Source organism: Betta splendens, chromosome 15, assembly GCF_900634795.4.
Source record: "Betta splendens chromosome 15, fBetSpl5.4, whole genome shotgun sequence".
NCBI lineage: Eukaryota > Metazoa > Chordata > Actinopteri > Anabantiformes > Osphronemidae > Betta > Betta splendens.
Window position 1 is genome coordinate 11,928,166 of NC_040895.2, and position 12,740 is coordinate 11,940,905.

The 12,740-nt window shown below is 44.8% G+C and overlaps 3 protein-coding genes across 3 annotated transcripts; all 3 read right to left on the reverse strand.

Annotated features, from left to right (window-relative positions):
* Nucleotides 1–509: 509 nt before the first annotated feature.
* On the reverse strand, nt 510–2,060 carry c15h10orf53 (chromosome 15 C10orf53 homolog). Its single transcript, XM_029127533.3, has 3 exons — nt 1,111–2,060; nt 915–1,034; nt 510–844 (listed from the first exon to the last, which is right to left on the reverse strand). Exons 1-3 carry the CDS (start codon nt 1,202–1,204, stop codon nt 780–782), a joined length of 279 nt encoding a protein of 92 aa, XP_028983366.1. The 5' UTR covers nt 1,205–2,060; the 3' UTR covers nt 510–779.
* Nucleotides 2,061–2,125: 65 nt separating this feature from the next.
* On the reverse strand, nt 2,126–8,048 carry chata (choline O-acetyltransferase a). The gene is made up of 15 exons (XM_029127530.3): nt 7,381–8,048; nt 7,061–7,152; nt 6,516–6,707; nt 6,213–6,331; nt 5,735–5,788; nt 5,473–5,653; nt 5,162–5,339; nt 4,911–5,080; nt 4,711–4,811; nt 4,494–4,622; nt 4,279–4,401; nt 3,571–3,712; nt 3,401–3,463; nt 3,173–3,310; nt 2,126–2,753 (listed from the first exon to the last, which is right to left on the reverse strand). Exons 2-15 carry the CDS (start codon nt 7,106–7,108, stop codon nt 2,346–2,348), a joined length of 2,046 nt encoding a protein of 681 aa, XP_028983363.1. The 5' UTR covers nt 7,109–7,152; nt 7,381–8,048; the 3' UTR covers nt 2,126–2,345.
* A 121-nt stretch (nt 8,049–8,169) lies between these two features.
* On the reverse strand, nt 8,170–10,778 carry slc18a3a (solute carrier family 18 member 3a). Its single transcript, XM_029127532.3, has one exon. It carries the CDS (start codon nt 10,273–10,275, stop codon nt 8,716–8,718), a length of 1,560 nt encoding a protein of 519 aa, XP_028983365.1. The 5' UTR covers nt 10,276–10,778; the 3' UTR covers nt 8,170–8,715.
* Between the last annotated feature and the right edge of the window lie 1,962 nt (nt 10,779–12,740).

Consider the following 12,740-nt stretch of genomic DNA (forward strand, 5'->3'; position numbering starts at 1 on the left):
TCTAGATGTCTTGTGTCCTTTGTAAAAGGGAGTGTGTGTGTGTGTGTGTGTGTGTGTGTCGAAGTAAGAACCAAAAAATACAGTGGATGAGACCACCCGCGGAGGGTGAGAATAGTGTATATATATATATATATATATATATATATAGCAATGTCTGAGCAGGAGCTACTGCATGTAGAAAATGGAGTCCCTCTGTACAGAGTTAAAGAAAAACGCATGGCACAAAAAGATGAGTACTAAGAACAGATCCCAGAAAAGTCAAAGTCCCGTAACGACTGATTTCAACCATAAACCCTCTACTCTTAAGAGCTGGAATATAGAGGCTTCACGTATATATATATATATATATATATATATATATATATATATATATATATATATATATATATATATATATATATATATATATATATATATATACACTATTCTCACCCTCCGCGGGTGGTCTCATCCACTGTATTTTTATATATATATATATATATATATATATATATATATATATATACACTATTCTCACCCTCCGCGGGTGGTCTCATCCACTTTCCAAGCTCGGGTCCTCTACCAGAGGCCAGGGAGCTTGAGGGTTCTGCGCAGTATCCTTGCTGTTCCTAGGACTGCACTTTTCTGGACTGAGATGTCAGATGTTTTTCCAGGGATCTGTTGTAGCCACTCCTCCAGTTTATATACTCCTCCATAATATATTTTCCTACCAAAGTGAGAACATTTTGGCCTTTGAGCGTTAAGATGTGATTCTAGGGCTGAGGTTAGAATTGAGTTCTTCAGTAGGAGTTTTCTACAGCCGTTACCGCTTCTTTGCAAACTGGGTCCAGTTTTCCGTCTCCACCTTCAGACGAAAAAAAAAAAAACAAGTCGACACATTGTGACTTCTCACAGTGACGTAAAATGAGACTCACCAAACTCCAGCTGCTTCACGTCACACGTGAAGACGACTTCCCCACTGACCACGAGCTCCACCGTGTTCCACTCGCGCGTTTCTTCCAAGACGCACTGGTGCCCGCGCGCGCTCAGAGCAGCTGCGGACAAATTGGCCGGACAGCGTCACGAACAGCCCACGCCCGGTGTCACGCGCACAGGGCGGTCATTACTCACCCTGCAGCCCCTGGAGGCGGTCGGTTCGGTGCCGGACCACTCCGCCGGACTCGTAAGGCCCATAGCAAAGTGTCACCCGTGCGTTTTTCTGCATAGTTTGTTGACGTTACCGGGGTAACGGTCACGCGCAGTGCAAGTGCTGCTTTCATGGGCCTCTGGTCAAATCAGGCTCTATAATCTCGTTTTCTTCAGTCCTTTGGAAAAAAATTGTATGTTTTCTGTTCTAGTAATATGAATAATCATGACACATAAACCAACAAATATCACACGTTTGCTTATTTATTTGTTCAGCTATAGTCTTTAGTAAATACAATATTTTCACAGTCATGAACACAGTGATCACCTCTGGTTAGTAAGCTCCTTGATGAACTTACATTTGAACCCTGTACCATTAGGGAATATTATACAAAAATAAGTTAATTAACGTAACTTATCCATAACGGATCACACAAACCATTCAAAAAGTATCCTTTTAAACATATTGAGCTTATTGATACAGTAGTTATGCACACATGTGTAAGTCTCAGTATATGGAAAGAGGGTATTTTCAACTTGATTTTACAAAAAGATACTTTTTGAATAAATGTTACGTAACAACATTTACTGTACAATGAACAACAGTTTAAAAACAACTGGTATTGCATAGAAGATCGTCAATTTACAGCCATATATAATAGCAGCATGCATGTTAACATATAAAGACAATCAGGCATTTTTAATATCCGACACCACCTTTGCTCTAACTGACCGACAGACTTCATGGATAAAGCGATGCAGATGTGTAAAATAAAAATTAACATCTCTTTGTGCAGTTAAATGTTTCCTAGCAGCTTTAACTGCATCACCTGTTAAAAACCGCAGTGAGAACAATATCTTAGTCAGTGCAAAACAATAATTAAAGCTCAGTCTAAAAATCGATATTTAGTTATTTACCTTGGTTTTATATATATATATATATATATATATATATATATATATATATATATATATATATATATATATATATATATATATATATATATAGTAGCAAATAGGTTCCTCTGTAATAAGAATACAACTATTATACGACTAACAATAAATAGATTATATGATAATCTTTACAATCTGAATTACAATAAAATATTTTCATTTCATTAATATCACAGGTACAGTGTATATTTCACTATCTATACATTGTTTGTACATTATTGCACTAAACACACAATGAAGGTCACACCACAAGCACTGACAGATTCTTATGATTCATTTTCCTTCTTCAAAGCTGGTGTCTCTCCCTGTGATGGAGCCTCCACTCTACTCTGGTCAGACATTGTCACCAGAACCTCTGGCAGCTTCTGTTGATTCTTGGTGAAGTCAGTTGGTTTCTGTTGTGTTTGCGTGTTGGTTTGGGTTTCAACCTGCAGGGTCGGATGTTTCCTTTGTGCTTTTGGATTTGAGCACAAGTTGCATTTATTGCACAGATCCCTCATTTGCATCAGTCCCTGCACCAGACACTTGACAAATTCTGCTGAGCTTGTCAGTGGGCTGTCGTGGAAGCTGGACACGGAGAAGATAATGTGGTCTGACTGGGGGTTGTAGCACGCTCCATATCCATTTGGAACAACGGGTCCGTAGCAGCAGAACATTTCAACCGTAGTCGGGACCTGAGGGAAGAATCCTCGTTTCACTTGTGTACTGTTTTACCACTGTACTCAAACTGTGCTGTGCAGTTTGGATGTTTGTTATGTAACGAAAACCCACTTGACTGAAACAGCCATTTTAATGAAAATCATCTCATTCTATTATTAAACCATTATACAACCGACACAAGACCAGGATGCCTTTAATGCTTGATGCAATTCTATAAAATTAGGCCACTTGCAAAGAAAAGAAAAGCATGATCATTAATGAAGCGCCAGAGAGTTCCTACTGTATTGCATGTGAAAACTGATTTGGCTGCAAGGAAGCTGGTTCTCAAAAATGACAGCAGAGGGAAGAGCCTTTGCTCCAATACGATACATGTGATGTTGTCAGAATCTAATAAAATGATTTTAGCAGTGTTTGAAGAGAAGCGTTACTGTACCTGACTTGTAGAGAGGATGAACTGATTACTGATGAGATATCCTTCATCTCTGAACATCTCAGGCTTTTCCAGCCTCATTTCATGTGCAATTTCACGTAGTCCTAGTAGGTGATTGTCTATGGCCAGACCTGTAATAGCCTGAAAAACAAGATCTGTGTTGTTGTATTTCCTTGGAGCAACAAATTCAACATTGTAATTAATGCCTAACTTAGTTGGAGGAATAGTTACCAGGATGGTGTACTTTGTCTGGGCGGTTATGGCGCGTCGTAACAGGTCCATCTTTTCTTTATCCTTGGGAATAAAACAACTGAGAATCAACTCTAAACTGTTAAATCTCTTAATCACAATAATTATTTAACAGACAGCATCACTGAAGCATCCACAATCAGACATCTTACACTTGTGCTCAGTTTCCCATCAGTCATTGCTTGGACAAAGGCCAGGGCTTCAGGTGTAGCGGAGCGGATGTTGTCCACCCTGCCTTCCTGAAAGCGCCGAATGGAAGCGCTCTCATAGGTCGACACTGGTCTCCCATGACATCTAGAGAGATGTACAGTACAGCGTGAAAGCCTGAATGCAACACACGACAGCGATCGTGTCTGTGGGAGTTCTTTGGACCGAGTCAGAATCGAGGAGAACCAAAGGAGTTGGGCAGATAATAATAGAAAGAAACTAAAAACACTCCTAAACAACTAATGAAGAAAACAATAAACTGGGAGGACAAAACACTAGAAGTACTTTAAGCACGATGCACAGGATGCTAGCATAACACAACAGGCCTTGACCTTAACATGACACAACGACCTGGATGTTAAACAAAATTATAAACACTGGATTTGACACAGGACTCGACTTAACATGACCTCCTATAAACTTAAACTTAAACTGGACAAAGTCTCACACAACATGGCTTAAGCTAAAGCCGCTTATTCCACAGGTTTTACATAACCTAGCGCCACGACACAAGATGGCGTAAAGTCTGTCTGTCAGGGACCTGTAGTAAGCCTTACCTGTAGTAAGCCTTACCTGTAGTAGGCCTTACCTGTAGTAAGCCTTACCTGTAGTAAGCCTTACCTGTAGTAAGCCTTACCTGTAGTAAGCCTTACCTGTAGTAAGCCAACTGAAGAGCAACCTGGATGTAGGCGTCCGGACTCATTTTCTGCTTCTTGATGAACTCTTTACCATAGTCGTAGAACTTGTGGACGTCCATGTCCAGGTTCCTCACCAGCCTGGGGGGGGAGGGGGGGGGGAAGCTGTATTTACAGTAGGCCGGTGTTCATTTGTCTCACTGTACTGTAATCGAGCCAGGATAATCCCAGACCTCTGCAGGGTGTTGGCAGAAGAAGCGAGAAGCTTGTGGATCTCTGGAGAACACTTCCACCGCAGCCTGCGTGGTGCGGGGAGCTCGCTCACGCTAGCGGCCCTGACCAGCTTTGATGGGCTGCCAATCCTGGAGTGTATAATTTAGCATTTCTTTCAGACCGGCCTTATTTTCAGCGTAAGACAACACACATCTCGCCATGCGTTCCCTCTCTTACATGTACTTGAGGAGATACTCTGTGCACTGGACGAGGACGATTCCCTCGAACGGCGAGTGTTCGCACACGACTCCACAACAGCCGTCGGCTCCTACGACAAACTGACACCGGCGCATGATCTCCAGTTAAACCTGTGGGAGCGCCGCTCTTCCACCAAAACATCTCAGACCTCATCGGTTCTGGTAGAAGAGGCCACGAACCTGCATGGGCTTGTCGTACCAGCGGTTGCCGCCGCTCTTGGCGGGCCCCCCACCGTGCAGCATTAGCGTGGCCCGTGTGCTGTCACTGAGCTCCGGACCGCTGGCGTCATCCAGACACACCAGGCACAGGCACCGCTCAATCATGTCCAGGGAGTCCCTGTTCGTAGACTCTGTATCGTAGCAGAACACTGGGTAAGAACACCGGGGAGAACGGGCCGGGAGGCGGTGCCATGGGCTCCTGTGCTCGGTACCTCTCATCAGCACGCTGCGCGACGCCGCCCACTCTGTGCGCCCGTCTGAGGTGAGGAGGCCGATCGGCGGCTGCGGCTCTTCTCCGCCGTTCGCCATCTTCACAATTTTGTCCAGCTGAGTCAGCAGATCTCTTTCATTCAGTCGGCGGAAGTTGATCACCACATCCAGCACAAAGAACTAGACGGAGGTTCAGATGGAACACAGTGGTTCAGTGCATTGGTCTGAAATGGTCTGTATTTTCAACTACCTGATTGTTTTGGACATTTCTATTACAATTTTCAGACTTCATACTATGATGTCTGTGTCTGACCTGGTTCTTGCAAGCCACAATAATGTGTTCTGGTTCTGGCATGACGCTGCTCTCCTGGGCCACCAGCGTGTCCCTCTCAGGTCCCGGCAGGCGGTAGGAGGTGAAGAGGCGGTAGTACTGCTCCATGCACAGAGGGGTTCCAGCCAGCTGGCCCCGGGCGTATTCTACAGGCAGAGCACGACTGCACACACGGCAGAGACAGTGATCGCGCCTGGTCGTCAGCACACGGTTCGCTTTTAATGCCCAAATCGCAGTAACTCACGCATCAAGTACAGTCTTGTACTCCAATACTCCAGAAATTAGATGTGCAGCAAACCTAGAGAAACACACACACACAGGTGCTGTAATAATTCTCTGTATTTGGCCTTGTTCTTGATTTATTGTGAAGCTTTATCCCACTTAACTGCATAAATGCTTCATGTAAATCATGTGGTTAAGAAGCCGCTCGCAGATCAATACCGTGTTAACTAAACCACAGCTTTTGTTTGCTGTTAACCTTGCCACCAGTAGCGTGGCGTGAACTCTCTGCCCTCTAGGCATTCTGGGTAATTAACCCATCCATCAGGGCAAACAAGGAAATGCTCAGGTTCTTGTGATCAATCAAAGTGGGACCATGGGGCATTTATTCACTTCCAAATTATTTTTAAACTCTCAATTGCTAAATGTAAATGAAAGGCATTTTGTTGTGTGTTATTGTGTCTCTCATTACATATTTGTGTCTGTTTTCCAGCGTCTCGTACCTCAGGGAGTCGATGGGAGCCCGGAAGTTCTGTTGTGGGAAAACCATCGCAGGACTGGAATTGACGGGCAGAGCCAGCCTGTTGTTCAGGTACATGTCATTCAGCCAGTAATCATACACCTACAGCAGCAAATGAGGGGTTTCCACAATGTAAGAGTGATTGGCACAATCTAATAGTGAGTCTAAAAGGCAATTAGGTGGAAATTGATAAATGTACACAACAAGTGAACACACATGACAGTGTAATTTAGTGAAGACGTTGTCTTAACACTCAATTTGAATAATGCATTTTAATCTCATTTACCCAGTTTGCCGTGCTCTCCCTTCTCTCCGTGAGCTTGGCCTGCAGTAGCTCCCCCACTCCTCCAGGGGCGCCAAACTGCGTCACCGCGCTCTGAGTCCTCTTGAACTGTTCCTCTGTGAGCAGGTGCCTCATGCACCTCAGGTACGTGTCCAGCGTGTCCTTCAGGGCGGGGAGTGGCAGCTTTGCCAGGTCCTGAAGTGTGAGGAGTAAAAAAAAACAACAACAACTCCTCAATATGGTTTCTGTGCGTAAAGATGAAGATTTTTTTCTCAGCATGCTCAGAAATGTACACAATAGCATTAGAAACTTTGGGAAGTAATAATACGTTTTTATTTCTATTCCATCTATACGTTTTTTATGATGTATTCACTTGATTTAGTAGATTATAAATATGCCACCACAACCAATTTAATCCCTCAGAATAAAACCAAAGAATAGAAATCACTTGTATGAGTGTTACAGATATTCTGTAATTTAAAACACAATATAACTAGTGCGTGAATAAATAAAGTCAAATTCATTCATGATCTAAATAAATCAGATACCTCTGCGCCCGCTAAATCCTTGGAGGGCTCTCTGTCCAGAACTGGCATGTTGACGGCGCACAGGAGCAGCAGCCTGATTTATGAGGCGGACTCTGTCCACGAATAAAACAACGTCAGCGTTGCACTCGTTAGGACATTTAGGAGAAAATGATATTATTAATGAATAAGCCTACCGCTGTTACGACAAAGTTTTGGGGATTTTTATACTTCAGCATGCAGAGTTATTTTATAGCAGTATCCCAAAACCCACCAAATGTCGGCAGGCTCAATAAATCTGATTCAAAATAATCTGTCACATTAAATTCAAATGTTTTACTCACCAGAAAGAGAAAAGAGCAGCCCCACTCGTCCTGGGGACTCAAACAGCAACTTTCATCTCACCCATCTTGAAGTGAGTCCATTTCTGTGTGGGTTTCCTTCAAACTTTACCGCTTGGACTCTATGAGCATCTTTTAATGCCCAGCATGGCAGCAGCTCAAGTCCCTCGCCTGCTCGGGAGATGCTGAGAAGGTGTCTCGAGCTCAAGGCGCGCAGGCTCCTCCCAAAAACCCCGCTATTCGCCGAGAACTTTATTTGGCACTTGTTCTGCTCGCCCGCTCTTATTTAGACGCCCCAGACTCTCGCTCAGTAACAGCTGACATGTACTTTGAACGTGTGAGCGGCTTTCTTTTGCATCTCACAGCTCACAGCTTTCAGCCCTCGCTGCTGCGCAGTTTGGACGCGCACGTCGCTTTTCTTCTCACCGTTCGTTTGTAATTGTAGTTTTATTATTGGATCCAAACATCTGCATTTTTGACAAGCATGGTGTTTTGGCGAAATGTCGATTTTCTACACATTTACAACACCCGGACACTACATCTTTATCCAGTATCATGTTTAACAGCATTTTATAGGCTAATTGAACATTGAACTGTGCGTTGCGTCGAGTATTGTTTTATTTACAGGACTACAAAACTGCCTTAATTTGTTTGATGTTAAATTCGTAAATGTGTGTAAAAGATCCAGAAATGTTCTGTTCTGTACCAGTAATATGTGTGGAACTAAGCAGAACGTTTATACCTCGACAAATAACTTAGTTCATCCTCTAAATAAACACTTTTCACAAGATGTTTCATTCACATGTACTGATTTAATTATATACAGGAATATACACGTCTGTACAGTCGCGAGTCATACAGTGCGGCAATGCATTCTACAAGTACATCATCCAAAATAAAGATTGACAATCAAGACGCAGAGATTCATTTTCGCTTGCTGTTTCCTCCTAAATCTGCCGCGGGACACAGTATTGCATATTGGGTTTAGCAGCACAACTCATGGCAAAATAAAATCAGATTACATCGAAAGACGTCACAGTATTTCTTCAGTTATAATACATTTACACATAATCCCTGAATACAACATGGGTCCGTTTCTGTTACAGTGATTAATAGTGTAAATGAACGCACGCTTAACTCAACTTATCTTCCACGAGCACCGTTCCACTGCAAAAAGCGTTAAGCCGCTGTCACAAAACCCGGAGGAAGTGTCATCAAAAGCAGCAAATTACTGTTGTAGTAACACAATCCTAAACGTGTTATGCAAGTGATTGGATCTGACAGGATGCACACAATACCACATTGGCACTTTGATAGGTTTGCACAGTTAAAGGTCTTTTACGCGTACTCTCCGCCGGAGGATTCGTCTTCTGAATAGGAGCGTTGCGCAAAGGTTTCGATGCCGTTCTCGTCGATCGTGGTGCACAAGCCCTTCCTCTTCTTCTCGCGCTGCTCCATCTTAATGGTGTCGTACAGTCCCGTCGGACCATCCTCCAGGAGGATGTTCCTCTCGGAGAAAGAGGGCTTCATCTGCGTGACGTTCTTCAGCAGGAGCAGCGCGGGTGCGTAAAGTACGTTGGCGAGGCCCATGCCCAAGTTGAGCTGGACGAAGCCCAGGTCGTGCACTATCTGTCCGGCCGCCACGGGGCCCAGGGCATAGGCCACGCAGTAGGAGATGTCTGCTATAGCGTACACGCTGCCGTACACGGACACGTGGCGCACGTCCACCAGGAAACCCAGCGTGGGGAGGAGCGCCGTGTCAACGAAGGCGATGCCGAAGCAGATCCCGCACAACGGAATCATGAGCTGTCCGAAGTTTTTACAGGCCGGCACCGTGCACGAGCTCGCGCCTATGAACACCATACCTATAGCTCCGTAGAACCACTGGAGATGCGGGTACTTTTCAGCCAATTTGACCGTTAGATACACGCCTAAAACATGTGGGAAGAAGGCGGGGAACCATGTCATGCCAATCTCCCACTGACTGGAATGCATGGTCTCCTCCATCCATTTGGCGATAGTGGGCTCGAGGAAAGCCAGGGGGATGTTACAGATTGTCAGAGCTCCGGCCACTACAGCTATGTACGGGTCAATCATCAGCTTATATATGGGCGTGCCCACCGGCATGTTTTGCCTCTCTTTGTTCGAGAAGGGTTTTAACACAGTCAGGCACAGGACGCCGTCCGCGAAGCAGATACAGGCCAAGATCAGGAAGGGCACGCGCTTCCCGGCGAACTCGTACAGAATCCCTCCGAAGGGCGGCGCCACCAGGCTTCCGAACGAAATAAAAGCCAGGGCGACCCCCAGCGCCTTGCTCCTCTCCGCCTCCTCCGTGTACCGGTCCGCGATCAGCGCGATGCCCGACGTGTCCGCGAACGCCGAGCCGAGACCCTGCATGCTGCGCGCCAGGAACAGCGTCCAGTAGTTCTCGGCGAAGGCGAAGATGAACGTGGAGAGGAACATGACGTTGAGTCCGATGAAGAGGGGGATGTCGTAGCCGACCCGGTCTATGAAGGTGCCGCTCAGCGGGTTGACGAGGAGCTGCAGGATGGCCTTGGAGGCGAACAGAACGCCGATCTGTAGGTCGAAGTTCCCCTTGGCCACTTTGTGAGCGGTGCCGTTAGTGAAGTTGGCGTGCGACGCGGCGTCCTGCGCACGGTCCGCCGCGTTCTGTAGCCCTTCGAGGTAATCGGGTATAATTGGCACAATTACCATGTAAAGCATATTGTCTAACAAAAGTGCGGTACAGACTATGATCAGAATAATCCGCTTCTGCCGGGTGGGTTCCTGGATCACGTTGCCCAGTTGCTTAGTTCTTTCGCCCATCTGGGACAGTTTGGATGCGGCAGATTGAGCTAAATTCGGGGCTGCTGCCTCTGTGGTGCCCTCCGGCTCCATGTTTGCGGTCCTTCTACCTCACGCCTTGTTTTCTGTAAAGTAAAGTCAACCTGCCCCCGTTGGTTTGTTTACAGGATTACTCAGACTCGGCCCATCGGTTTTGCATTTAGTTTTTGTTCCAGCACCGGGAGCCCACTGAGCGACAGACAACTTTCCTCTGCTTTACCTATTCTCCGTCCGTCATCGCACGCGCTTTTCCGCTCTCGTGACCTGGAGTCGTTTTATGCCCGTCATCCCGGGTTGCTTCCCAGCCTCATGTCCCGTCATTCAGGTGACGCGCCGCTCTCGGACGGAACTCTCGGGTCGGGGGATTCACCTGCAGCTCAGATTCTAGGCTCCATTAAAGCGCACTCGCTGATTCAGGTCCGACTGCTGCGCTTCTCGGCTTCCAGACGCGCCCAGCTGTCTCCAGTCACCTGTAACGCTGAGAGCTAAGTCATCATCGGCCAGACTGGGCTTTTGTCGGCCGTTGACGGAACACATACTGCAGTTAGTTGGCTCCCATAAGTGTCCCCCTCCCCCTCCCCCTCCCACCTCGCTGATGGCTGTGACGCACGGTCCGGTTGGTCTCCAGCATCTCCAGATCCTTTATGCTAATTAAACACAAAATCTCAAGAGCACACTGCGGTCCAGTCGGTTGCGTCGAACCAGAACCGAGAATGATTGCTTCAGTTTGTGTTATATTTACCCTTTTCTACTTTTAATGGTATTTAACTATTTGGCTTCATTTGCTTCTAAATTAAATGTTTACTTAAATAGCTAAAATGTTCGGACTCCTGCGCACATTTGTGTTCAAATCAAATATGTCCATTTCAATGTTAGTGGATGGGAACAAAACTTTAGTTATAACACGTCCAAGCTGTGGAAGATGACAAATCTAATTTCTTCAGCATTTTCTAGTTGATGTTGTGATTCATCACAAATCAAAACAACACGAATGTAACGTGTGTCCACAGACGAGCAAAAGATTTATCAAGACTGGAAACGAGCTCTCCTGCCAGAGCAACTAATTATGATAGACAGAAAAATATTATGTTTGAACTGTCAGAGCCAAACATTCAACATCAGTTAAGATCTGAATCTGACAGGATTTCGTATATACGAGCTCATATAAACTTCAACTGACGTCCTGTTTAGTTTTTTCTACCTTACCTCCTTTCTGATCCTTTTGAACGTGTTTAACATTAAAAGGAATCCAACTTCCGGGCGTTTAAATGAAATACCCCATTGTACTCACTGTGGATATAGAATGAATCATATGTAATTTGTTGCGCTTTACCCAACGGTGAAGTAGGATTTAGAAGCAGCTGGACACCGCCACCTGCTGGAACAGAGACGATTCATCCGCCTGCAAGTTTACTTCACCTTTTCCAAATGTTCAATTTATTTTTGTAAATGCTATTCGAACTTTATCGCTTTTTATTTCGATACATCCCGTGTTTAAACCTAAATTAGATTGGAAACACTTTCAGTTACTAGAAATATAGATATTCTTCGTATTTATGAGTGATTGAAGTCTTAGATTCAACATCCACATGATTTGATGGCGATTGACTTTATCAGTGCAGGAGAGACTGACCTACTATAAAATTGAACGTTACAATTGAAACGTTTATTTTTATTTTACGTGAACGTCTCAGGAGTCACACGCTTGTTCAGCCAGTAGATGTCGTCATATCTCTACATATTTGTATTGGGCAAAGGGCCGCTTCACTGATTTCCAGGTTTGTATAATCGTAACACTTAGTCCAAATAATCATTCCAAAATAGGATCATCATGTCATTCAGTTACTGAATTCCCAATTCCAATAGTTTCGATAGCAATAATGTTTTACAGTGAATCAAAATATGACTGTGAGGTATTTCCCTCCATTGAAACAGTGGCTCACAAAATTCTGTATGTTCTTCTCACATCCCCTATGTATATTTACATGCAAATGTCCATGTATGTGCAGAAAGAGTCAAAACGGTATTTTCTTTGAAGCCACACACCACCGAACCATCCATTCATTTCCTGTGTCTTTGAAGCAAATCGGACAAATCCAGTGGGTCCTTTCCCACCGGAGCGTTGTCTGCTGTCGACGGGTTAATTCCAGACATGTTAGGAATACGACCAGAAACGGGTCTCAAAAGCTTTATTTTTAGACAAAACGTTACGTCACATGAGTGAAAGAACAGCTTCGATAATCACATTTATTTCCCCCACTAAGCATACTGGAAAGCTTAAGCAGAGCCATGACGGCCAGAACTCACCCCAGAGACTGTCTGATCTGACAGTGATGCAGAAGAGACAGAAAAGCAAACGGGGGAAAACCTAATGTTTTTTAGGGTCATTGTCCTCTTGACTGATGTGGAGGGTGCAACGGTCTCCTGAACAGTGTGAAGTTAATATTTAGTGAAGGCTGTAAATGAACAAAGCATCGCAACTACAGAGAGTTTTAAAGGCAAACTCCACAATCAGTCGA